The sequence below is a fragment of the Neolamprologus multifasciatus genome, chromosome 23, assembly GCF_963576455.1.
Source record: "Neolamprologus multifasciatus chromosome 23, fNeoMul1.2, whole genome shotgun sequence".
NCBI classification, from domain to species: domain Eukaryota; kingdom Metazoa; phylum Chordata; class Actinopteri; order Cichliformes; family Cichlidae; genus Neolamprologus; species Neolamprologus multifasciatus.
In genome coordinates, this window is record NC_140460.1 from 20,037,575 (window position 1) to 20,064,069 (window position 26,495).

At 41.8% G+C, this 26,495-nt stretch overlaps 1 protein-coding gene across 8 annotated transcripts in view; it reads right to left on the reverse strand.

Annotated features, from left to right (window-relative positions):
- The window catches only part of agap1 (ArfGAP with GTPase domain, ankyrin repeat and PH domain 1), a 186,048-nt gene that overhangs the window by 12,571 nt on the left and 146,982 nt on the right, over positions 1 to 26,495 (reverse strand). For 4 of the 8 annotated variants that reach the window (XM_085152089.1, XM_085152087.1, XM_085152085.1 and 1 more), the window contains 4 exons: positions 21,144 to 21,221; positions 14,022 to 14,176; positions 13,363 to 13,453; positions 11,486 to 11,708 (listed from right to left, as the gene is read on the reverse strand). In XM_085152089.1, the coding sequence (XP_085008215.1) occupies positions 11,486 to 11,708; positions 13,363 to 13,453; positions 14,022 to 14,176; positions 21,144 to 21,221 (547 nt within the window). The remainder of the gene's footprint in view (positions 1 to 11,485; positions 11,709 to 13,362; positions 13,454 to 14,021; positions 14,177 to 21,143; positions 21,222 to 26,495) is intronic. The other 4 variants (XM_085152093.1, XM_085152092.1, XM_085152091.1 and 1 more) reach the window with 1 other exon arrangement.

The following is a 26,495-nucleotide window of genomic DNA, read 5'->3' on the forward strand; positions in this document are numbered from 1 at the left end:
AATCTCTACATTGCTGTAAAGCACAAAGAGTCCAAACCAGTAGGGCTTAGGGAATTAAACATATATCTAACAGATTTGGTAATGTCCTGTCTGAGTTTTTCGTCCATGAAGTAAAAATAAAGAAAAGTTAAATGCAGATAAAAAGAGGATTCTCCAGCTCAGCTCAGCCTGCAGAGAGAAGCTGAGATGTATGAGCCACCACACTGCTGTTAAACCCCGTCATTAATTACAGAGTGTGTGTGTGTGTGTGTGGGGTGGGTGTGTGTGTGTGTGTGTGTGGTAATGAGCAGTAGGATTCGGGGGTTAAGAGTGACATGGTGTCAGTGGCTTCTCTTCTGGCCTAATTAGCCCTCTAATTAATAGATTAATAGATAGATAGATAGAGCGTGGATAAGAGCATCAGCTAGCTGCCTGACCTAATGTGCATTTAAGATAAATCACCGTCAAATGGAGGGGCTTCTAACAAGGTGAGGAGCAAAATGAACCACTAATTCTGCTTTAAATCCATGCAGAAAACATGTGTGCTTTGTTTTATCTTACAGCAGAAAAGAGAAGATGAGACGAAAGAAGAAGAGAAGAGGCTGAAATCAATTAGCCTTTCTAGCTGGTCGTTAGCTGCCCTTGGATAGGCACAGATAATTAAAGGGAGGGTGGTGGGGTGAGAAAGGTCTCTGTGCGGGGAGGGAGGGGTGAGTTGGGCTGAAGTCAGCCATGAGACTGTATTAGACAGATATGGAGGGGTTAATTCGGACAGGAGAGACAGAGATGATGCAAATGAGGAGAGAAAGAGTGGGAGAAGAGGTGGAGGAGAAATGGAGCAAACCGATGGGAAGCTGATCTCTGGGGTGAAACGCAATGCTCCAGTGATGCTGCACAGATACTGAAGGGGGGAGGAAAGGGGGAGTTTTCATAAAAAGAGGTGGAAAAGGAGAAGTTAACCACAGATATAAAGGAAGAGACCCAAGGAGAGAGAGACAGCAGGAAGGTAAAAATATCAGTGGCATCTTCTCTAGTGTAAAAGAAACTGATAATCCACTGCATATTGCAATGATAGTAGTCCAGGAATGCATCAACATTAGCTCGTCATGACCACAACTGGACAATGGAAACAAATCGGTCCAACACCATCTTGGAGGTAGATCATAAATCAGAAACAGGAGGACTTAACAAGAATAAAGTTCTGCTTAATTTGTAGCTGTTGAACAAATCAGGAATGTTAACTCGTTTCTGAACCATGTACGAAACTTTGACGTGACCTTCATTTCCTTATTCTCAAGAAAACACTCGTCCTATTGGGAAAGTTTCCCAAAGATACCTTTAATCCAAGGAGAAGACACTCCTTACCCTTTAATAGCATATTCAGGGCTGTGAAAGGGTAATTGTCTTGTCCTCAAATATCAGACTTCTCACAATTTTTAAAATGCAATTTCCAGAAAAAAAATCAATATCTGGGTTATAACAGCACCTTTTTGGCACTGAAGTCTGGCCCATTTGGTTCACAGACATCTAAGATCTGATGCCTTGAATTTGTCCATACATTTATATTCAGTATTTTTGACAATTAAAGAGCCTACATGTTTTATCTGAATCAAAAGTCTGCAAACAAAGATTAAACCTCTTGATTCTTTCATAAATAAATAATATTTGGATAAATGGTTCTTTGATCAAGATGTAACAAGCCTGCACACTGTCATATTAACTCTACGAGGTCTACATACTCCTATCGGCTTTTAAAACAGTTCTCCCAAGTCTCAGCAATCAGGATACCACAAAAACAAACTAAACCCCTCCCCCCAAAACAAACCCCCCACTAAGAATAGGGTCACTTTTTATTACTGACTTTGCCCTAACAGGGTTAAACAGGTTACAATTATACCATGACGACAGTATCTAACCACATGGATGCTCTATTCAATGTTGACTGCTCCTGATAGGAATAACCTGACTTACTGTCAACATCAAACTGAAAAAGGCTTCCTCTGTGGGAATTTCAAGGCCTCCTGTCACCGGTCCAAAAGAGGAAGTGGCCTCAGCAAAGACAGTGGTGACCCTGAAGGCTTGGGCCTCGTGGCCGGGGAAGCCATTAACATTTCCTACTAGATTAGCTGGATGCAGATGAGTGGACCTGTCTGACCACAAAAAAAAAAAAAAGGGGGGGGGGGGTTAACGCAGTAACAGGGTTTGGACAGGACAAAGCCAAGAGCCAGATTAATCAGTAGCTCGATTTAAAACACATCAAGGTGAGATTTTATTGTAGCACAGGGGGAAGCAGAGGGGGAAAAAAGGCAGCTAATGATTAAAACTGGGGTTTTACTGCAAAAATTACCATTATGTACAAAATAAAAACAATTGCCTGATCTAAAAATACATATATTAAACATTAATAGACATTTAAACGGTGCAACAGCTCAGCTGAAGCAACATTTCTGAGGCCGGTGATGTATCTGAAATCATCTGATATGGGTCTGTTTGTATGTGTCAGGCTCGACTCAGTTTAGATGCAAAGCTTAATTTTAACTTCTTTCATAAGGTAACACCAACTTGTGCTTTAAATACCTTTGTTTTAAGTGTCCTGTTACTCTGATGAAACTTAATGAAAAAATATATTAAGTTTACAGATAATCAAAACTGATACTACAGCTTCTTAAAATACATAATTGATAAGTGACTATCAAAACATGTAGTTTCTCTAATGGCCACTAAAGGCAGGCTCCAAAAGTGAGTCCATCCTCATAGACTCATGTTAAAATGTCCAAAAGTGCCTGCTACACCCCCCCCCCCCCCACACACACACACACACACTGATTTTGGAATCAGTAAATCAAAAGTATAATCTCATCATCAGTATATAGTGATAGTTTATGTCTATCTGTCTATGGACATTTTTAATGTAGTTATCTGATGAATAATAAGGCTTGCTGTGCTGTTAATTGGACTGAAAGACTGTCCCAACAAGTATGTGATCCAATTTGGTGACTGAAATCTTAGGACTTACTTAGAAACTTAGCGCACTGCCCAGCCTTTAAAATACGGCTACTAATTGGTCTCAGGGAAGGAGGTGTGATGAAGGCTTTGAAACCGGACTCTTTAAACCAGTAGGTCAGCGGTGAGTTTAGGCTCGGGATGAAATTGATGGTGTTCAGGGTTTTTATCGTTAACTCGGTTTCCCTGGGTCTTTTCCTGTGCTGTAGTTGTGTGTGTTATTTTGAAATAAATATTTAGGCGTTACCATAGCTACCAGAGTGCATTAAGGGGCAGAGAGGAGGATGTTACTCTCAATGTTGTTGGTGCATTTCAGGAGGACGCTGCTAATACACTTTTTTATAATACACAATTACACAGTGAATTCGCGTTTATTCTTATATTTACAAAATACGACCAAGACAAAAACTGTGGTATCATTTTATGTTGTTGTATTTATCCGAGACACCTTAAAGGCCGGTCCGTGAAAATATTGTCTGACATTAAACCGGTCTGTGGCGCAAAAATGGTTGGGGACCACTGCAGTAGGTGATGTCACAGTAACTGTGTCCAATTTATATTCCTCAGATTTTAATATCTAAGGAATACGGTTGGTCATTTGTCTTTTCAATGTTCTGTTGGTGGGAATACTGATGGAAACAAGTCATGCCATTCTATTATTGAACAAGTCTGTTGTATTTTAATAGATATTTATGAAATTCAAACTCTTTAAAAATACCCTGAGAATTTAACTTCTTCTTCTTCGACAAACATCCAACCCTTTTCCTCACCCGAACAAAGTCCTCTTTTCTGTGCTTTGCTTTCATTTCTGAGGCATAAAACGCGTTCACTAAATGCATGAGTGAAAACCACAAACAAATCACTTCCTTCTAAAAGATGTGAACACAATGTGTGAATTAGCACAAATCACAAATAAAAGAGGACAATTTTTCTTAAGTGTATCGTCATGGCTCAGTGTTTGAAATGTTTACCAGCCGGCCGCAGCTCGCAGTGAACCCATTCAATCCAAACACATTACCGGCCGACGCGAGGAGAACTCTGTCCTCGAGTTTTTCCACCCCCTTTCTCCCTTTTCTTTATTGTATGAGCAATTTGCCGACTGAGCCAATTAGCCAAAGGGAGGAGGGGGAGCGGAGAGGAAGGGGGACTCGTACCGACGGCGCACAGATTCATTTCTGCTCCAGGAGCCAGCCCCCGCTGGCTTACGGCAAGCAGGAGCCCAGAGAATCCGGCGAGCTGAGAGGACGGACCGAGTCACGCATGTGGAGAGTTATTTATTTCTTCATTATTAAAATAAGGCAGGGGAGGGGGGGCAGAGGACAGCGAGGTTAATCTGATGACTCAGGCATAAAGAATGTGCATTTAGTTTGTGCTTTTAGCCCGCATTAGCATAACCTCGCCGCGATGACAAACGATGAATGGTCCGGTGATTGGCTCGTGTCAGCAGGCTTAATGTCAATAGTAAATTGGAGGGCTTGTTAGGCGAGTCGGGGGACGCGGTTACGAACAGCGGCAGGGCAGTCATGTACAAAATAATGTCTATTAGGACTAATTTAATCAAGGCCTCCCTTTTACAGATGAATTAGAATGTAGGGGCCAATTATTTTTCAACGTTTGCACTGGCCCTGCCTGTCAGGAGGCTCTCCTGCTTCCTCTCTGCGAGTGTGTGTGTGTGCGCGCGCGGGGGTGTGTGTGCTGTTTAAAATGCAGGCCATGGGGCCGCCTCGGATCTGCAGGGGCTGCAGATAATAACAGAGAGATGATGGCAGGCGGGATCAGCTAGTTATCCGCCGCAGATGAAACAGAGCCCGGCTCGATCTGCACACATGGATACACGAGCACACATGTATGCAGATAATCCCACGCATGCATACGGATACAGTGTGAGCCCAGCCTCATGGGAGACACGGTGACATCTATTTCAGGCCTGACACTTCTGCCCACATGCATGTTAAATAGGGCGGCTGTAGTTCAGGTGGCAAAGCCGGGTGTTCACTAAATGCAGGGTTGGAGGTGTGATGCCTCATTCTTTAAACACATTTACTCCACTGCCTTTGGTGTCTGGACCTATTCTGCTCATTCACAGCTCTTAGACTAAAGTAAGTTTGATTTAGGGTTCAAAGTACTCCTATTTATCTTATAGGTGATCTTTGTGCAGCCCCTCAGTTCATCCTATTGATTACGAAGGGCAGACAAGTAAACTACTTCTCTCCAGGTATTCATACCTGAACACAGTAACAAAAAACTGCAGTAAACTAATTAAATATGAGAGAAAATTTGAACTATGGGCAAATGTTTAGGGTTTGGATTGGGTTTGGTTCAGAAAATCGATGCTACATTTCAACTGAAGTCTCATATACTTTGGCCAAAAGTCCACTCTAACAGAGCAGGCTGTACTTGGCCCTGTTTGGAGCCCCTAAGCTCAACAGCACTCAGTCAGTCAGTCAGCAGTTTCTGTAGCAAAATGAGGCTAACATACAGCAAATTAACAAAAATTTCAAACTGCCCCTATTCCTTAAAAAGAGCTGATGAATAATAGAAATATTAGATAATCTTTTGTGTTTTTATGCATGAACTGCCAACATGAATTAAAATCAGGTGGCCGCAAACACCTCTGAGACCCGAGGGAGGCTAAGGACCTCCATCAGTGACTGGCTGTAGTTAATAACTTCGAATCGTCCTGTATCACCATCTGATCTGCATGTGTCCATCTCAAATCACACACCAGTCCAATCTGTGTTATGATCACACAGTAGAGAGGGGGAGGTGTGTGTGTGAGTGGAGGATATCAGTTTGGGTTTTATGGGATATGAAGCAGGGCTGTCCCCTCCTCCCCACCACTGGCTCTGACCCTGGGGGGCAATTATGTTGTGATGTGGCTGCCCCATTCCTCCTGGTCGCCCCATCTGGTCCCCTGAGCCCAATCCTGCTGCCTTGTCGGGCCGCCCGCCGCACCTGCACCCCGGTCCAGATTAAAAGCCCCCGGTCTAATTTTAAATCTGTTAGCGCTGGCCTTTTCTTAGGGGGGAACAAGACTAATCTGTTCCCATAAAGGGCCCTTTTTCTTTCCCCTCTCCTGGCTCCCAGCACCGACAGACCTGCTGCTGAATTATTACTGGCCACGCATTTGTCATGCGGGCCCCGATGTTAAGTGCGTGGCGGCACCGCGATGCATGGCCCTGCGAGTTCATCCTTTTGCCGACCTCATTCATGCTCATTTTTCTACTGTCTAATTAAGGTGTGGCTCCCCAGCATCTACATACCTCTGCCTCCCCCTGTTGTTCACACTGAAAACTGATGTGACGGCTTTCAGCAGGACGTAAACCCTTGTTTTAATCTGTTAACGAGCAGTGAATTGGTAGTAATAATAAACCTGTTTGAATCCTTGATATCACCATGATTCATGATTCAGAGGCGCATATACTGCTGGTAGTATGGCTGCAGGTAACTGACTGGAAGCACTGGACAGCGTTTGGTTTATCATCTCCATCTCAGCAGAAGATCTCAGTGAAACAATGAACATAGGCTGTGAGCATGCTCAGATGTGTGTGTGTGTGTGTGTGTGTGTGCATAAACAGGGGAAGACGCTGACCCTCTGCGATAGACTACCAAAGGTCAGCAGTTGGCGTGAGAGAAGTAACGGTGGAGGGGGAGGGAGGGAGCTGCCAACCATGTTGCCAGCAATCACCTTCCCAGTCCAGTGGCCAGGAGCTTGGATTAGCGGTGCTGTCACTTGCTGTCCGCTCAGGCCTGCTAACACGCCGAGCCCGAGCAGGCCTAAGGTGCTGGTGTTGATGCGCCACTTGACACGTAATTAAAACAATGAGCCGCGGCGCCGAGAACCGGCGACTCGGGGTGTTGCGGCAGCAGTGTCGACGGAGCCTGCGAGGCCCCTGTGGGTGCTCCGGGATGGGCAGAGAGCCCAAACTTAGCAGCCCCTTCAGCGGTGGCCTCAGCTGGGCTGTGGCACCGGGCGACCACGCCAGCTGAAGTGATGACGGCTGACCACGGGGCAGCCAGAGGTTAATGGGAACGTTTAGAGGACAACGGAGCCTTTTTGTGGTTTGTGAGCAGCAAGAAAATAAATACTTCTAACAGGATCCCTCTGGCACAGCAGAGCTGGCACAGTTGGTGTTCATCCACACTGTACCCACCCTGCGCCGTTCCCTTCTTTGCCACTGCGAGCGACGCACGTCAACAAGTATCTCCCCTCACTGTGAAGCATTGCAGCGCTGAGCAGGCGTGGCAAGACCTTGCATTCGGCGCGATGAGCTCCAGCCCTAAAACGATTAGCAGCGACAGTACTCGCTCCTCATCCTCACCGCGACTCGCTGATGTTAATGAGACCTGGACCAGCCGTCGCTGTGGGCAGACGCGCGGGGAGGAGGACAAACCGGAGAAGATAAAGAGATGATGACAACAGCTGGAGATGGCGGGGCTCGGCCCTGTCACATATCTCATTGGATGGGGGGGCGACGCCGTGGAGGTGAGGCGCGATCTCTCCGAACATAATTCCTCCCTCCGGTCCACCGGGGGAGTTGACAGAGGAGGGGAGGAGAGAAAAAAATGGAGGAGTTTAATACTGACGGTCATACTAATGCGCCTCCTCTTCTCATCCATCCAACCTCCTCCCAGCATCACTTCTTTTTTCCCTCCAAATTTTTTGCCTCCTCTTTGTTTTCTACCTATCTTCTCCTCACCTTTCGTTGTACCTCCCTCTTGTTCTGCCATTCTACACGCTTCCTCTTCCTTCCGTCCATTCCTTTCCTCTAATTCTCACTCTTCCTCCTTCTCTCCACCCCCCACCAAACCTCCAAACAGGACCTAATTGGGAGGCGAGAGTGGGGGGCCAGACCTTGACAGACAGGAGGTCAGCGTAATTGCTGCTGGCCATATTTAACATTAAGATAATCAGGCCATTAATTACCCTTTGGATCATTAAATCAGCCACTTGCAAAATGAAATTTCGGCCTCTATTACTCACTTGAGAGACCACGAGGGGAGGGCATTTTTCCATCTATCAGCCACCCCTCCCAACCTCCTCTTCCCTTACTCTCCCTCCCATCCCTCCTGCTGCCTGGACAAAGCCTCTGCCGGCCTTGTCTCATTCCTCAACCAATTCCTCTTCTTTTACACAGGTTTTAGTCACGGTTCTTGTTGAATGTGGAGAGATTTATGATTTGGATGATGTTTTCACATATTTGCAGTAATTTAGTGCACAATGCAAGAGGACGTTAAGCCACTAAATGATTTATGTAAATGCATTTCCATACCAAAAATGGTAAATATGTCAACAGCAGAGTGGGGCTCCACAACTCCTCATCTTCATGTTGATTTTAGGTTTATTTACTTTTGAGTGTAACTCAAATCTGGCCACATTTACACTATTTTCTGAAGTTACACAGTTTAACTACAACATTTCATCAATCTGATCGACTCTTCCTTCGAAGGCTACAGGCCAGGACATGTTGGTCAAGCAATGAAGTTGTTCTTCATAGCACAAATGTTAGAATTTCAGGATTTTTACATGTTTGCTCTTCTCCATGAAGTGAAGTTGTGCCAGAATTGTGTGATCTGAGAAGGCAAATATGTAGCAGTTCTCAATAGCTTCTCCCCCATGTTATTGTGGACTTTATTTAAATCTAACAGTTAAAAATGTAACCTAAATGGGTGCCCAGAGGAATAAAACATAATGTTAAGTGGCTCCAGCAAGACCACCCTTTGACAAATCAAGGTAATTATCAATTTCTACTATGTTTATATGCAGCTGATACTCTCTTACAGGTTAAGAAAATATCATTGATGGTTAGCATAGCATATGATGTTTTTTTTAACCCCCTCCACACAAGTTTTGTGTTTTTAGTGTGACTGTGTTGGTTTGAATTTATCAGCAGTTACATGCCTGTAACCCCAGCGATGGTTTGTAATTTCAGAGGAGCAGTAGGCGTTGAGTGAATGCAACCTCGGTGACACAGCTTCTACATATCATTTCATAGACCGTCACTGGCACTCCATAAAGCTGTCATAAAAGCTCCACGCCTTCCTCCCACTGTGTCTCAGGGAACATGTGAGAGACCCCTCCATGGATAAATACTACTATGATGAGGGACAAAGGCAGCATTTTAGCACTTCAACTATATCCTGTTATATACATAAGTTTAAAAAAACCTGTGAGAAAATTTAAGAAAAATTCAGGTGTGGATTTAGAAACACAGATGCTGTTAAACAACTTTATAGTTGTTTAACAGCATTTACACTATCAGTGTAAAGATTTCACACAACACCCTGATTTATAATTTAGAAAAAGTGTATTTTCATTTCCTTATTTTGTTCAGACTAATAGTACAATACAATAGGAAAATAAACAATTATTAGGTAAATGTCTTACTAGAGGGTTAATAATTAAATCTTGAGTAATTTTTGAGTGCCAGGAACAAAACAGGTTTCCAGCTTTAACATCCGGAGGGTTAAAATAGCCTTTGTGTAATCTTAGAGGTGAAATGCAGGACTAAAAAAAAGCCAGTCACAGAAGGTGTAGAAGTCACGGGGTAAAAAATAGCAGTCAGAGGTGGAGAAACGATGGAAAAATCAGAGAAGGAGTGGTAAAGATAGAAAGAAAACCAGGATTTATGGAGGGGAAACGACAAACAGCGAGCCACTTAAGGAATGGACTGATAAATACTATCGACAGGACAGCAGTGGGGGAGAGAGGGGAGGAGAGAGATGGAGCTGCAGTGGAGCGTCGCGGGTTAATTGAGATAATATTGACCTCCTCCTCTAATCTCTTCAGGGGGAAACATGCTTCAGATTCATAAATAAATAGGAACATGAGCAACAATAAAAGCATTAGTGCCCTGATGGAGGAGGGCTAATGGCACGTCGATATCCAAGGATCGCTCAGTGTGAGTGAGTGTGTGTGTTTTTGTGTTGTGTGTATTCAGCTAAGCGGATACAGTCGTAAAGCTGAACTCAAATATATCGACTGTAGGCATCTCCTTGTGTTTTTATGTCCAACTTTAACCTGGGCTTTGATTTATTGTATACATATTTTTAAGTGCTGTATTCACTCGCATCACTTTAATTCTTACTGATATTAATTTGGCTTTAATGTAGTTATTTAAAAATTATTGTAAGTACGTTTACATTGTTTTTATACTGAAACTTTGATTTCTCATGCACATTAATCTGAGATTCAAGTCTTATTACTAGGCTGTGAAGATCTTGCATGAATATTTTTGTCTGCTTTTGTTTTTAGCAGAAAAAAACCCAAACCATAAACTAGTTAAGGATAAATGTAATCAAGAATAAAATCCTTCAAGTTTCTCTGCTAGCTGAAAATATGGACTTTGTAAATTTTGTTACTGTGATTGCATTGCAGTTTCAGCTCAATTTATGTTTAATTGATTAGGATGATGGGTCCACAATCAGGAATTTATATTTTCTCTGAAATTAATTAAGTCTGACACGTTTAAACCTTTGTTAAGAGGATGTGTAATAAGTGACACAAGCACTAAAAAAGTACAGCAGAAAGTATAGCTGTGTGTACAGTTTTCATACAGTTGTTGTGCTGCTTGAGTTGGCATGTTGAAGATATTTCGGATAGCTGGACTCACTAAAGGAACACCGCTTGTAATATTCATTTGTTTACATGTATTTGTTTTGTCTCGGTGCATGTAGGATAAAAATGTTTGTGTATGTATAAGTGAGTGTGCATCAGTGTGTGTTGGAGGGGAGTAATTATAAAGTGCTTCTGTTGACTAATGAGCGTCAGGGGGGCGAGTGGAGGGGGGGAGGACGGGGAAGTCGATCTTCATGCGGATGGCAGTCAGCTCTAATTTGTGATGATGGCTGCTGGCTTCCCAGGGATGGAGCATCCGATAATTACACAGGATGCACGCACACACGCACACACACAAACATGCAGGTACATGCTGATCAACACCAACGCCACGCTGAAGTTCACCGATTTGTTACTATCCCCTGTAGTCTACAAGACAGTGCACACACAGAGGTGGGCTTTTTATTGTGTGACATTTCTGTCAATATCAACACACTCAGTGTGAACCCTGCTCCCTGCCTGCAGCTGGCAGCACTGCACTGATATCCAACTTTCAATATACAAAAAATGAGATCTAAGATCTAACACAACAGTGACTCACTTTATAGGAAGCAAAGTTTTTGCTGAATGTCTTCTCTCTTGGAGACAGTTTTAGAAATGGCGTTCCACAAGGCTCATGTTTGGGTCCTCGTCTATTCACTATTTATTTAAAAACAGTAGCATTTCCAACCAATAAGCAACGTCAGGGCTGCTGCCCTAACCTGAGAGATGAGAGATTATGAGAAATTATTCCCTGTAGCTTCGATGTAATCCTGTCACTTCCTGCTGCACCAGAAACAACCACACCCATCTTTAGAATCTCGTCCTTTCTTCAGACTACACTTTCAATTCTAACCTCCCAGTGGAGCCAAACTCTTTTCCTTAGATGTTTTCTACATTTCCTACCTGCTGGCGTCCGGTCCAGGTTTAAGGCGTCCCTGAGCGTTGGCCTCCCACACGCTGTTGGCCAGCTCGTTGCCAATGGCCGACATCACCTTGATGAGCTCCAGCGGCCACTCATCCAGGTCTAGAGAGCGAACCCTGGACAGGTGAGTGCCCAGGTTCCTGTGGATTCCCGAGCACTCAATGCAGATCAGGGCCCCAAGATTCAGACTTGCCCAGTCCGGGTCTGAAGGAGACAAGTTCACTCTATTAAAGACAATATACCCTTTTTGGGGGAAAAAAAGAATTTCGGTTTAATTGTTTGATATGTTATAACAAACAAAGATTATTAAAAGGGTTCCTAAAAAGTAAGAATTCTGGATAAACAACCTTTATTTTAAAGGTCAATGAGGAAGTTTATCTATTTAAACTGTGTTTGCAGAGGAAGATCAAGACATGAAATTTAAACAGTTGGTAAAAGCCAGCACCGGACAATCATTGCTCTTTATTTGTACGTAGAAGGTGGCTAACAAGGCTAGAAGAATTTTAGACCTTGGTCATCATTACAAACCTTCTTGGTCTCTAATAACTGAAATCTGAAAAAAATCTAATTTGGGAACAAATGGACAAAACTGGAAATGACCTCCATCATTTTATATCTTAAGTTCTTTCTTTTGGTTTTGGTTTAAATGTGACGTGATAAAGAAAGAATATAGGCATTACTGTATTCGTCCTTCCTATTGTCTCAAAAGTTGCCAAAAAGAGCATTTGCAAGAATTATGATCTGAGAAAAGCTCACAATGTTGGCCTGCTTGCTGGGAGAGATCGCATCTCTAAGGCTACGTTCACACTGCAGACGAAAGCGCATCAAATCCAACTTTTTTGACCCTATGCGACCCATATGCGATCATGGTATGACAGTGTGAACGGCACAAATCCGATATTTTCAAATCTGATCTGGGTCACTTTCGTATGTGGTACTGAATCCGATACATATCTGATGTTTTAGAAAGCGACTGCTGTTTGAATGGTCATGTCGCATTAAATTCATCTTTTACGTCACTGACACAAGACAGAGGCCAATTATCAGCGCCGGAAAAGACATCGTGAACGCTTCCTGGTCATCCCGTGTAGATGTTAGTGAAAGTGTTGAGAAGACAACGTCGGAGAAACGTGAACATTTTATTTGTACTGTATAAGTACATAGTACATAGATAGTTGCAGATTCTGACAGAAATCTGCAACTATCCTTTGAAGCACCGCTCCTCTCTAAAACAGCAATAAGGATAATTATTAGGCCATATGTAAATAACAAAATAACAAAATAACTTAAAGCAAAATTGGGAAACAAAGTCTGAAACAAGTCTTTATATTTAGGGCCACCAGTCAAACAATACTGTTTGGTTTGGGTCTAAACAGAGCGCGTTGTGTGTGAAGTCTTCTTTTGCGCATGCGGCCGCTTTGAGCGTTCACACTAGATCGCATTTGCTGTCACATTTTATTTGTAGTGTGAACAAGCTGACAAAAAAAATCGGATTTGATCAAAAAATCGGAATTGAGCATTAAGACCTGCAGTGTGAACGTAGCCTAAGTTGGACAGTGAGAGGCTGACAATCCTGCACAACAACCTAAAGGATGGAGGGAGTTTCAGGAATTGGACTTAAATTATGCAACCCCTTGAAATAACTGGACCCATTCTTGGATGGTGTCACATTTACACATAATTAATCCTTTCAGTCTAGTTTAACTCTGACCATTAAGAAGATACTCAGAAGGCATTCTTGCGTGAACCCTAAGAATCTTTCTTGACCAGTCTGATGATTTATTTTTAGGAAGTAAACTGAAGGGTAATGGTTGTGTTAGTGAAGGTTTTGTTGACACTGTGGGTGGTTTGTACTCACTCGGTGCATCGCAGTCGGCACAGCGACCGTTCCCTCGAATGCTTCGGATCGACTGCAGAGCCATTGCCTCTGTCTGGCTTGTCAGACGAGACTGAAACAAAGAAGAAAAAAAAAAACAGTTCTGGCTCACTTCTTTTCTTGAATATATGTTTACTTTACAGTTTGAGGGAGAAAAAAAATAGGATTTAAACACTGATCAACCTCTTGTGTTCTTGACAGCACTGTCTCTCAATTAGGCTAAAAATGTTTAAAACATTGAGCATATGTGAGTCGCTGCTGTTTTGGGTTATGAGCATCAATGTCGGAGAGTGAAGGAACAACACGATACACAAATGGAATTGGTGAAGGGAGGGGGGGCCAGCGTCTTTTTTTTTTCTTCTTTCTTTTTGGGTGGGAGAGCAATAAAAAGGCTGAGAGCCTGAGGCGTAAACACATCAGGCCTCGAATGAGACGCAGCCGCCTGCTGCAGGTGGAAAATGGCAATGCTGAGGCTCAATGTGAGCTACAGTAATTGCTATTTTCTAATTATGTGAGTGAACGCGCGTGTGTGTGTTTGTGTGCATTAAAGGGCGATTTCGCATGTTTGTTGGTCCTGATGTGGACAAATGTGAAAATGATGCGATGAAGAGACTGAAAGGCTCCAGGAGAACTCGGCTTACCTTGTTCTTGCTGCTCTCGCAGGACTGCAGACTCGCCAGGATCTGGCTCTCGATGACCTGAACCCAGGCATCTCGCTCCTCGTAGGAAGTGGCTTCAAAGTGCCACGTCTGCCCCGTCAGCGACACGATGGTAAACTCAAAGTTCTCCTCTTGTTCTGTCAGAGAGAGAGAGGGAGAGATGAAAACACATCCTGACCTTACTCTGACCATTTTGATTCAAAAGCTTCGTCATCAAACAGTCGCCAAGCAGAATTTAAAAATAAGAAGAAAGTGTGGATGCTCAGCTGAGGGCTGTAACGACCAACTCTCTCTCCCATTGTTTGACAGGACACCTGTTCTACTGACCTACATGACCCCTCCCCCTGTAGCCAGGATATCACCCAAATTAAGGGTCCCTGGACCATCCTGCCCTCTTCTCTGCAGACATGTCAGCAGGAGAGGCCAGTCATTACAATCAGGGCCAGCTGGAGAGGGGGGAGGGGGGGGGGCATATGGATCGGTTACACAGAACCCCCTCAGAGGTTAATGGGACAATCAGGAGCCAATTACATCAAGTATGTGCGAGCCTGTTGTGTGTGTTTGGATTCAGGGTCGAGGACACTTTTTAAAGCAGCACCAGCGAGGTTTGACAACATGTCTGCAGAGTCACACATTAATGGGACAGTTCACTCAAAATCACATTTTAGTAAATTCAAATAAAGTCTCCACACTGAGACAGTTCTAATGGGATTTACTGCAATAAAATGTATAAAAACCTCAAAAAATGTCACAAAAATTGAAAAGAAATTACAGCTAAACTACATAAAATACCAGAAATGAGCGGTAACCAACAGACCTCTCCAGCTGATCTTTAAAACAGTAACTGATCTAACAGACTGAGCCACATCAATACGTATCGACTGTTAGAATAAACAGGATATTCAGACTAGATTTGAAAACCTTCACCAATTTTCACTTCCTGTTAAATAAACATGAATTAATTCTTGAGTTCAAAGACTAAAAGATCCACTTTTTAGCTCTTCAAAGCTTTTTTCAAACTTCAGATGACTTATGAGGTGAGATTCCAGCTGCATGCTGGAGTCTTCCTCAGATCTCCATCTTTATGTTTCCAGCTGCAGTTTTTAGCAAACATGAGCAAACAGAAAATCCTAAATGTTATGAGGTGAGTAGAAACCGTTAGAAAAGTCAGTAATGGGAACTCGGCGTTAAAATTTGATTCGATTTCTGAGTAAACCTCGTGGAGATGAAAAACCTCTGTTTCTGTACGACTGCTTCCATGCCTCGCCACAGATGTTCACATTTGTTCGTTGACATGTCGGCCACATTTGGAAACCGTTAGGGTGCACAGACGGGATGGGAGGGGGGCTGAGTATCATCACCACAGCAGATCAGACTACAAGCAGCTTCTGTTTACAATTAACCCCGATCAGCAGGGAAGAGGAGGCGACACCGGGTAATCACTTAATCAAAGGATGGCCTCCAGCATGCCTGATAATTCCCAGGATTCCGCCGTCTCTGCTGGTGTGACCCGGAAATGCTTTCCTCCATCCAAACCTGCGCGGGGTCGGGCTCAGACAAAATCTCAGCAGTGAGCTCGGTAATCACTCACAACACGGGCGAGGGTTTCTGGAAGCAGTCGTTCATGACAAGCGGCGGCAGCAGAAGAAGAAGATGATGATGATGAGGGGTTTAATCAGTCGGAGAGCGGTCACGGCCGGCCCGCCAGGGAACGACCATTTGCTCCTCCTCAACTCCAGTCATTTGGCTAATTGGGATCGTCTCAGAGCAGCAGAGCCGAAGCTCCCCTCCGGCTCTGCTCTGGATAATCAATGGCCTTGTCCGAGGAGAGGAAGGACGGAAGGTAAGGATGGAAGGAAGCGCCCCGAGGCGAACGGCAGGCTGAGAAAGCCCCGCACTTCCAGATGAAGAGATTGAAAACACCTTTGCTCTCCAAAGTTTCTCTACTAGAGATAACCGAGGATCGTTTTCATCTGTGAGCTGCTGCAGGCGGCTGACGGCCTGAGTCTGATGAGCTCACGTTAATTAAAACTACTGTTTACAAGGGCCGGCTAACGGATCAAGGTTAAACCGATCTGTGCAGTAAACCAGCCGCTGAGCGCAGAGATTCAGAGAAACAATGATGAGACTGAACTTTTCTCATGAAAGCAGTGAAACGAGAGGGACAAACTGTGAAGGAAAATATTTAATAAAAGGTTTTCTCACAGTGGAAAAAAGCTGGACATTTTTACCAAAGTGGAGCTTCAAGCTGCTTTTTTCCAGGTGATGTTTTTGGGCAAGGATCCAGAAATAAGTTTTTAGAGGAAGCGACCGAATTAATCAACATTAACATTAATGAAGCCTAATTAAAACCTGCAGGTCCAAACTGAAAATGAGTCGAGAATAATAAAATGTTCAAAAAGCAGCTAAAGGAAAGAAAAATTCACCCCACAAATGTCTGAAAACTGTTTGAAAAATATAAATAAAATCTGAAGAAAAAATTCCAGTTACTTTATATTAATAAACATTAATAAACAAAATCTGTAAAATTATATACAAAGAGGAAGAAAACACTGGTCAAACTAATATTTCTAAAAAATATAAAAAATAATAATTTTTAAAAATACAAAAAATTGGAAAAATAAAAAAATTGAAAGAATTTAAAAACAAAATGACAGAAAAAAGTGTCAAAATAAAATAACTTTTTTACTTTTCTTTAAAAGATACATTAATATAAATATATTTTATGGAAAAAAATTATTTTGGTGTCTAAGAAGAAGAATTGTCCCAAAAAGCAGGAAAAAAAAAAAAAGGCCCCAGATTATCACGAAAAATATTGAAGATAAAGCACCTAAAATAATTTCACTAAAAAAAGTAGAAACACATCCAGAGTTTCACACGGTGCTCGATCCTGATTCATAGCGTGGAGCTTATTGACCTTTGATTATTAACTTGATTGCATAAAAAGCATGAGTTTTATTTTAGGAGCATCCGTTGCTGCCCTTGGTCAGACTTCATGATTTACGGGGACACTGCGTGACTTCAGAGCGGGTGCTACCATCATCAAACTATCTTCAGACCAGAGGAAGTCGAAGCTCTGCGTATGAACGTGTGTCTGATGAAGGGCAAACTGTACATAATGCAGGGAGAGAGTGTGTTCGGGCTCCTGGGTGAACACCGGGTGCCTCTTCGTTCTAAATGACGGCTCACCCATCAAGCACCGCCTCAGCCCTGCAGGGTCAAGAGCCGGAATCCCATCATAATTAAATTCCCATGATTCTCTGTTTTCAGGGGGAAGGGGAGGGGTGGAGGCTGCTTGACAATTATGGAAACCAACAATCCAGAAAGGCTCTGCCTCTCTGCAGCGTAAATTAAACGGTGTTTCTGGATTTAAATGCTGCACGCTGACACAACGCACTAAGCCTGCTAATGAATAAAATCAGGGGGGAAAAGAACCACTCCCACTTTTACTATGAAACCCCTGCCTGGACCTCAGCAGCAACACTAATGAGAAAAATGACTCTGTGGAGCTTTTTAGTCTCTTTTAGCCCATAGTTTTAGTTCTCTGAGCAGCGAACAGCTAAAAGAAACAGGATGTCAGAGCTCAGAAGGAGGTGGAGACCAAAAAATATTCACTGGATTATATTATGATAGAAACTAGAAATGGAAACTATATTCAATAGGTCAAATATGAAACGTGGAGCTTTTAGCTGCTTTATATCTAGGGTGAGGAGCTAGAAGTAAAATGTAAGTGCAAGGACTAAAATTAATTACCTTTAACATTAATGAAGCTTAATTAATGCTGAGAATGTGCAGCTTCAATTTGCAAACGGGCCGAGGGGCAGAGGATAATAAAAGTGTTCAATGTTCACATTGTCTTCTAAAAAAGGATAAAATATAACAAGTTTTAAAAATATAAGAAAATATCAATAAAATAATAACATTATTTTATATTAGTTTGGAATAAACTCCCCGAGAAATAATTTTGAGAATTTTATGAAAAAAGCAATAGGAATAAAATGACAACATAAATTGGAAAAAGATGATAAAAATCTCTGAACTACAACTAAAATTGCTGTAAAATACAAAGAAATTGCTGTTAGTGTTAGTAAATGTTAATAAATATGTAATATTACTTAAGTGTCATAAAAATGTTCTCAAAAAAAAAGGTAAAAATAACAAAATGTCCAAAAAATTAACACAAAATTGTGTTAATTTTGTTTTGTTGATTTTTTTTGGTGCAATTTTAGATGCTTTTTTTTTTTTTTTTTTTTTAAACAGCGCATTGTGTTCTGCGTCCTGATTGGTTGTAGACCAACGTCAATAAATCTTGTGCCGTGCCTCCTGTACAGTACAGAATGCGTTCAGCTTGTCAAATTTACATAAATCTTCGATCGCTAGCAGTGTGACTCTGAAGTGCTGTACTGTGTGTTTGTAAGTTTTCACCCCAACAAACACAAGAAAGTCGATGAAACGTCGTCACCTGCAGGTGCCTTTGGTTTCATTCTATAATACTGGAGTTATTTTTCTACAAGTTTTAAACTTTGAGAGTCTTTAAACAACAGAGAAAAGTGTGAAAATGTTCATGCCTGTCTGAGAAAAGTGTATAAAGTGTGTAGTGAGGGGTTTTACAACCTTATACATCTATAATAATTATAAAAAATAAAGTTGGCTACTTCGCAGATTTCACTTATCGTGGGTTATTTTTAGAACGTAACTCCCGCGATAAACGAGGGACCACTGTATGACTAGAAAGTGTAAAAAGAGACAAGTTGATAAATCGTCACAAAAAATAATGCTAAGTGTCTAAAAACAAATCAAGAACAAAATATGTCCAAAGCTGTCGCAGAACATGCAGCATGTAGCAGATAAAAGGCCAGATATTTTCCTCAGGAAGTGGAGGAGACCAAATACGGAGCTAAAAGTAAGAAAATGCCAGATTCACATACGTGATGATCGTGTTGATGAGTAAGTGCTGCATGTGGAAACAATTTTTAAGAATTTACTTTCCTCAACTTTATTTCAGACTTTTTACAGTAGTAGTTCATTTCACTAAAAATAACTAAAGCTCTTTCATCGCACGTTCATAGGTAACATTGCTGTAGATCATCCTGGATCTTCCAAGCACATTGGATTGGGTAATTTCTAATTTTTCTAACTAATTTAAGGACCATTTAGCTGTCAAAGTTACTTTAAACCCCAAACTTTGAAGGCGAAAACAATCAAGCTTATTTTTTGAAGAACTTTCTAGAAAATGGTGTCTTTGTGTTGACAGTTTAATTTGCTCATTCAGATTGGAAATGAAACAAAATGTGACTTTAAGCTATAAAAAGAGATTTTAAATCCTCTGAGGAAATCTTCAAAAAACTCCCCCTGATTTCTTTTCTTGCCCTGTTCGGCCTGTGTTTTTCTTTCTCCATTCGCTGCTGCGTGTGTCTAAATGTATGCACGAGGGCACAAACACACACAAACGCGGACGCCGACCACGCCGCGCTGTGCGGGTAATTACTGCCACCGCTCTCGGCTACTGTGGGTGACATTCGCGCGGAGAGAGGTGGTGCCGAGGCAATTTGTGAACTCTGACACTGGCAACCTTTAACGGCAGAAAAGAACAAACCAAATATACAGCATTTACAAGACGCAGGGAGGAATGGCGGCAGGAAGAGGGGGAGGAGGTGGGGATTGGCAGAGGGTGGGTGGGGGTGGGGGGCAGGACATGCATACAAGCCTATCATCCATCCGGGGTGTGAGGTGTCGAGGCTCAGCGGGAGGTGTGTGTGTGTTTGAGAGTGGAGGACGGGAGGTGCAATGAGAGGGGAGGCGTGAGGGAGACAAAAGGGGGCCTCGGGAAACACAAATTAAAAGCCTTAAATGTCACCGCACACAGTATTGCTTTGCGACACAGGTCATTACTCCCCATATTATTCGCAGCCTTTTACAACATTAATAACCTGGAAAATATTGCAGCCGATTGTTCAGAAGTCGCTCAGAGAAAGAAATATGTGGCTCTGTGTTTTTATTTTTTTTGCTCTTGAGCAGAAGACGGAGAGCAACCGAACCACAGCAGATACTTCATGAAAGAGGAAATCACACCAGAAGATGCTCGGGAACACTATCGCACAAAACGCACATCACATTGTGGTGTATCATCACCTGTACAGCCCATGCTTCCAGGGTGGGGGTGTTTGGTTGGCTGTGTCCTCACAGGTGAGGCAGGTGGGGCAAAGAAATACAGGGGAAGGGAAAGACAGATGCTTTCTCCACTGGACCAAACACAGATGGATACACCGAGAAAGAACTGACTGGATGATTTGCAGCAAAAAGACTCTAAGCACTCTTTAGAGGTGAAACACATCCAAACTGCAGGTTGAAAATATCTCTGTGTGGTTTATAAAGTTAGAGAAATATATTTTTCCCCCCATGGACGATACTGCATTACTCTCACATTGATTAAGATAGCAAGAGGTGGTGAAAAAGATTTAAAATGGCAATTCCAACATGTTGTACATGGATATAAAGTGGACAGGAAGGTTAACTATGAGTCCAAGTCGGGCAAACATCCCATACTGCCTGCAAATACTTTAAAACTGACTATGTGAGTCATAAGTCCATAAAATTTACAGCAACATATTTAGTTTCTTTTAAAACTATATCAGTTTTTTTTTTTCAGAAGTAACCAATCCATGTTCAGTTTATAGCTCAGCTAGCAGCTCACTTTCAAGTTATGGTCCATGATGAGTGTTAAACTCTGTACTGACCTTAATTTTGGTTAAAAAAAAGAAAGAAAAGGTGTATAATTTAATATTACTATATATTATACTAGTATAATACTAATACTATAAATATTACTAATAACTAATTTTCCCTCTTTGATCGAAGTTGATGATTCATTAAAGAATTAGCCTTCATGTTATAAAAGTGTCTCAGTGCTTCTTGCTTAAACATGTAAGTGACTCAAACCCAGTTTCATCATCTTTTTCTGCAAATCACCAACTCATTCATTCCTGGAATCAAAAGCACAAATCTCCAGCACAGGGGACTCCAACTCTGCAGTGGTGGGAGGGTCAGGGTGGAGGTCAGTTGGGGGTCTGTCCGTCCCACCACAGCAGTTTTTTTTTTTTTTACCTTCTGAGTTCTGCAGACTGTTGGTGTAAATGCTGCGAAGGCTAGAGACGCGATTTAGTTTCCAAGCTTTACGTTTGGCTGCATCCCCCGACGGCAGGAAGAGAGAGAAAAGACGGCAGCGAGGAAGGAAACAGGAATAATGTGGGTATGAAGGAAGATCAAATGGGGACCCAAAGGAAGATTGAAGAAGGAATGAAGGAATAACAAAAGCAGGTCAAGTGGGTATGATAGAGGAATGAAGAAGAGATAACAGGCGATCCGAACAGGAACAAAGGAGACAAGGGACAAGAGAAGAGGAATGAATGAGAAATGAAACATGCAGGACCAAAGGAGAGGTGAGGCCAGATTTTAGGAATGAGACAACAAATATAAGACATAGACAGTAAAGGGGAAGAGGGAGAGAAAGAGAGAGACAGGTGTCAAAACCAGCAGTGCAGAGGATGCTATGGAGGGGGTGTGGCTCGGTGCTGAAGTGGGAGGGGCCAATAAGCACAATGAAGGGATGGAAGTCCGTGAAAGATCAACAAAGTACCTCTTTAATCCACTACAAATAAAAAAATAGAACTTGGAAAAAATCAAAAGATGTCAATCAAAAAGTTTCTGCTCACATTTATCTGATAAAAAAAATAACTAAACTAAAAATACTCATGACACTTTAAACCCACTGAAAGTCAAACAACAAGAGCCTAAAAAAAAACTGCTGTTGAGCTACAACTCAACACTTCCTGGAGATTTTCACATTAAAAGATAACCAAGAAAGTAAGAAAACTTATTTGTGGGCAATTTAGAGTGAAATATCAGTGTGTGATGTGTAAGGTTTGAACTTTTATTTCCTTTTTAGAAGTGTGAGCTGCTGGTTGGATAGAATAAAACAAAAGTCAACTTAAACTTTGAAATTGCATTAGACAGTTTTCGGTATAATCTCTTATTTCATAGATATGATTAATTATTTTAATTAATCACCTTTAGCAGAATATAAAGGCAACATTCTTCAAAAAATATGGTACGAAACTGTGATAATGTGATTTTTGATCATTAAATCAAACCTAAGTGCCAACAAATGATGGGACGATAAAAACGCTGAACTTTAACATGATTCTGTAGCTCCTTTGTAGCTCTGATTCTTCCACAGGTTTGAGCTCTGTGAACTTTGACCTCTGCAAACTCTGTAATATTCACTCCCCCCTGGGGCTACTGCGAGCATTTGCCACCAAAGCAACATTTGCAGAGGATGAAATACAGCCGCGGCTGACACTTTAAATGTTAGTCCGCTTTGTTTTCTCAATCTGCCACAGGAGGCGAGGCGAGTGATGGAGGGAATGAATCAGGGTCGTGTTAAAAAGGTCACAGGTTGGAGCCCCGAGAGCGCGGGCAGAGAGGCTGAAGCAGAGAACAGAGTCATGGATCTGAGATAAAAAACAAAAGCTAAAAAATGAGTCAAGAGGCAGAAGCAGCTTCATGATATAAGACACCACGAAGTGATGGGACTCAGTTAAAACTGTCACTACACTCACATCCATGTGCCACGACTCACGTTAACAGGTAGAACCTACATGAATATCCAGCCTGTTACTCCAGTATGAGCTTTTTTTCAAAGCAGGGGGACCTGAAGTGTTTTTCCTCTCAGTCTAACTCAGAGATTATTTGCCTCTAAGTCGACTCATGGTTTAAACCTGATAAATGATAAGCCTGCTGGATCATCTCCTCAGGGATCAGGGATCTAAGGAGGAACCAGCAGCAAGAGTTTCTCTGGAGCTCGCTGATCTCAAAAATCGTACATTAGTGGAAGTTTGTGAAAACTTGTTGCTTTTGTTTTCTTCATTTTCTCACTTTCTGATGTTACAATATAAACGGTATGAAGGTATGTTATGAATATAGTATTAGTATGTACAGGCTATAGCTGTAGTGAGTGTACAGGCTATGTCGATGTTTAATTTGATCTTTGAACTCTTTGAAGTTTATTTGAACAGTTTGTTACTCTTCATGTTGTATACTGGAGAAAAGGTTAAAACATCAGCAGATCTATCCAGCACTGACAATAGTCTTTGTATTTTGTGCGTCTCATTTAAAAAAATCTTGTAAATGTTTCTCACCAACCTGTCTGAAAAAGCTTAAACATAAGTAAGTAAGTAAAGTAAAATTTATTTATATAGCGCTTTACAACACAAGAACATGTTTGTGTAAACTATATAAACTTGTGTCAGAGGGAGAGAGACTAAAACAAAGTGACTGACAGGTAACTGCAGGACCACCTGGTCTTTCCTCCACAGAGGCCCTCTTTGTTTCCCTTCTGTTTGACCCCCTCTGACCCTAATTGACCTGTGACGGAGGGCGGAGCCCACCTTCCTGATTAAGCTGCGACTTTAAAGGAATTGCCTTGATGAAGCAGTCAGAGAGCGGCGTGCTGCAGGTGCACCGACCACCTGACAACAATGAGGTGAAGCTCTTCAGCTGAGACACCGTCACACACGAATGTGATCTGAGACGCGCGCACACACCTTAAACATCAGCTGTGAGCAGCTTTCCGTGTGAGGAATCAAAGCCACCGTTTCTCAACTTAAACTTCAGGAATGTGGCCACAGATTCAGCTTCAAACTTTTGAAGCTGAATCTTCGAACTTTTGAAGCTGAACGAAAGAGACTCAGGTCAACTTTCAAAGCTCAAATGGCAGCCCGGTGTCGAGGCTGTGATCAGCAGCGGTTTACCTGAGACAGGTGTTTACGGGCTGCAGATCCACTCATGCTCTTATTGTGAGGATGGCCAACTGCCATGACCAGTTGGTGGTAAGGAGAAGAAGATTGGTCAAAGACATGGTGTGGAAGAGAGCCAGAGATGAATAATAACTAATAATTAAATGCTGAGAGGTGTATAAACACATATTGAGTGAAAAAGGTGACTGAAGAAGAAATACTTCACACATCATAGGAATCCCCCAGAAGCCTAGACCTATTATAGCATAATTAAGGGAGGATTCAGGGTCACCTGATCCAACCCTAACCATATGCTTTAGCAAAAAGGAAAGTGTTAAGCCTAATTTAAAAGTAGAGATAGTGTGCGTCTCCTGAATCCAAACTGGAAGCTGGTTCCAAAGAAGAGGGGCCTGAAAACTGAAGGCTCTGCCTCCCATTCTACTTTTAAATACTCTAGGAACAACAAGTAGGCCTGCAATGTGAGAGTGAAGCACTCTATTGGGGTCACACAGTACTATGAAGTCATTAAGATAAGATGGGCCCTGATTATTCAAGACCTTGTGTGTGAGGAGCTTTATGTATGTAAGACATTCTTGCATTTTAACAAATCGCTGTGTGTTATCTGACTTTATGGCTAGAAGTTGGGTGTCATCTGCATAGCAGTGAAAATGTGTGCTATGCCTAAGTGAAGCATGTATAATGTAGAGGACTAATTCAAAGACCACCACAAGTAAAAATGAAGAGCTACATTTGAGCTAAAATGTTCAGAATAAAAGTTAAAACCAAAATAAGTCAAAACATGCATATAAACTTGACATACCAAGGATAGAACTAACAAAACTAAGAATGTTAAAGCTGAAGGCTAAAAGTAAAAAAAAGTAAAAGTAATTTGCAATTAACCCCGATGAAACACATTAAATTGAACTAATCAAACTAGAACTAAACCAAAAAAACCCAAACCACCACATATAAAAAAAACAACAACAAAAATCAATAGATGAACAAGAACTCTACCAAAGACAATAAGCCAACACCAAGTCTGAATCAAAAAAGCATTGTGAACAACAAAACAAACCAAAGTACTGCTAATGAGCAAGAACGGCACAAAAGAAGTCGTAGTTTGATCCAAAAATCCAAAATATCAGAGTAGAAACACCGACGTGAACTTGGTAAGTCCTTGTCAGTACACCTATAAAACCAACAAAACCAAGACCAAGTTAAAACAGAAAACTGAAACAACTATCATAAATCCCAACCCAATAAACTATGAATGCATTAATTAAACTAAACTAGATCAAATGCTACACACTAAAAAAATGCCCTTAAAAATCAAGATAAGTGAAGATCAAAACCCATTCATGGGTTTATCCCATCCTATCCCATGGGTTTAGTCCAAATGTAAGCGTGACAGAAGTCAGAATCAATGGATGAACCAGAACTATACCAAAGATGACACACAAGAATACCTTTAAAAAACATCTTCATGAATCTGACAAGTCCCAGTCAATACACCAATAAAACCAAGACTTGGTCAAAACAGATGACTGAAATGTAGAGTTGGATGTCTCGAGACCGGTCTTGGTCTCGAGACCGGTCTCGAGACCACTTTTACGTGGTCTTGGTCTCGTCTTGGTCTCGACGGACTTTTGTCTTGGTCTCGGTCTTGGTCTCGACGGACTTTTGTCTTGGTCTCGGTCTTGGTCTCGACGGACTTTTGTCTTGGTCTCGGTCTTGGTCTCACTGTCTCGGTCTTGCGCTCTCAAATCGACATAGTGTTCGGGAGATTTGGAGTCAACCATCAGCGGAGCGGGGGGTGTCTTACTGGGCTTAAGCCCGGGTCATTTTTTCTGAAGCATGGGGTTTTTTGGAGTGTAATTTGTTTGTTAGATGCCTGACTGACAACTGTATAAAACAAAAACAACACACGAAGCACAGAGCGCACCGTCCTAAATTCCCCCTGATTTTGGTATGATCCAAGCTTTGGCACTAGGCGACTGAGCACAGCACCCATGTGAGCGAGGGGGGAGAAGCTGCTGCCTGCGAGTTTGCTGCAGAGGAGAGCTTAAGTTTGACCAGGTACCAACGGAAATCATTCGTACTGAACTAATAATGTAAATATGACGGTGTATCACAAAAGATTGATATCAAACTGATCACTTGGTTGCGTTACTTACTCTTCGAGTGAATCAACAAATGGATAAATAAAAAGCCGAACGACAATGCTGATTTTTTTAAGAGAGTCTTAGCTTACATCTCATATTTTCAGTTGTTACCCTCCACGGCTAAACAAACTCTCTAAATCGGTTTCAGTTGTGTACTGATGAACACAACAATGGACATAAGGAGCTTCTTTCAAAGAAAAAACTCAGGTAGATGTTATTTTATATATTATGCTTTGTATGTTGTTGTTGTATGTTCAGTATATCTATGCAAAACAAGAGGAATTTCAATACACAGCAGTATATTCACAGTTGAAACCAGATATTTACATACACTTTAGGGAGAAAACATAAAACCTTTTTTTTACTGTTAAACATCAATTTAGAGTAAACTTTTGTTTTAGATAAATAAATGTTGCAATGTCTTTTGAATTAGTTAAATGTCAGAATAAAAAGAGGGAGCTGTCTATTTTAATCACTTTCATCAAATGTAGGAGTACATA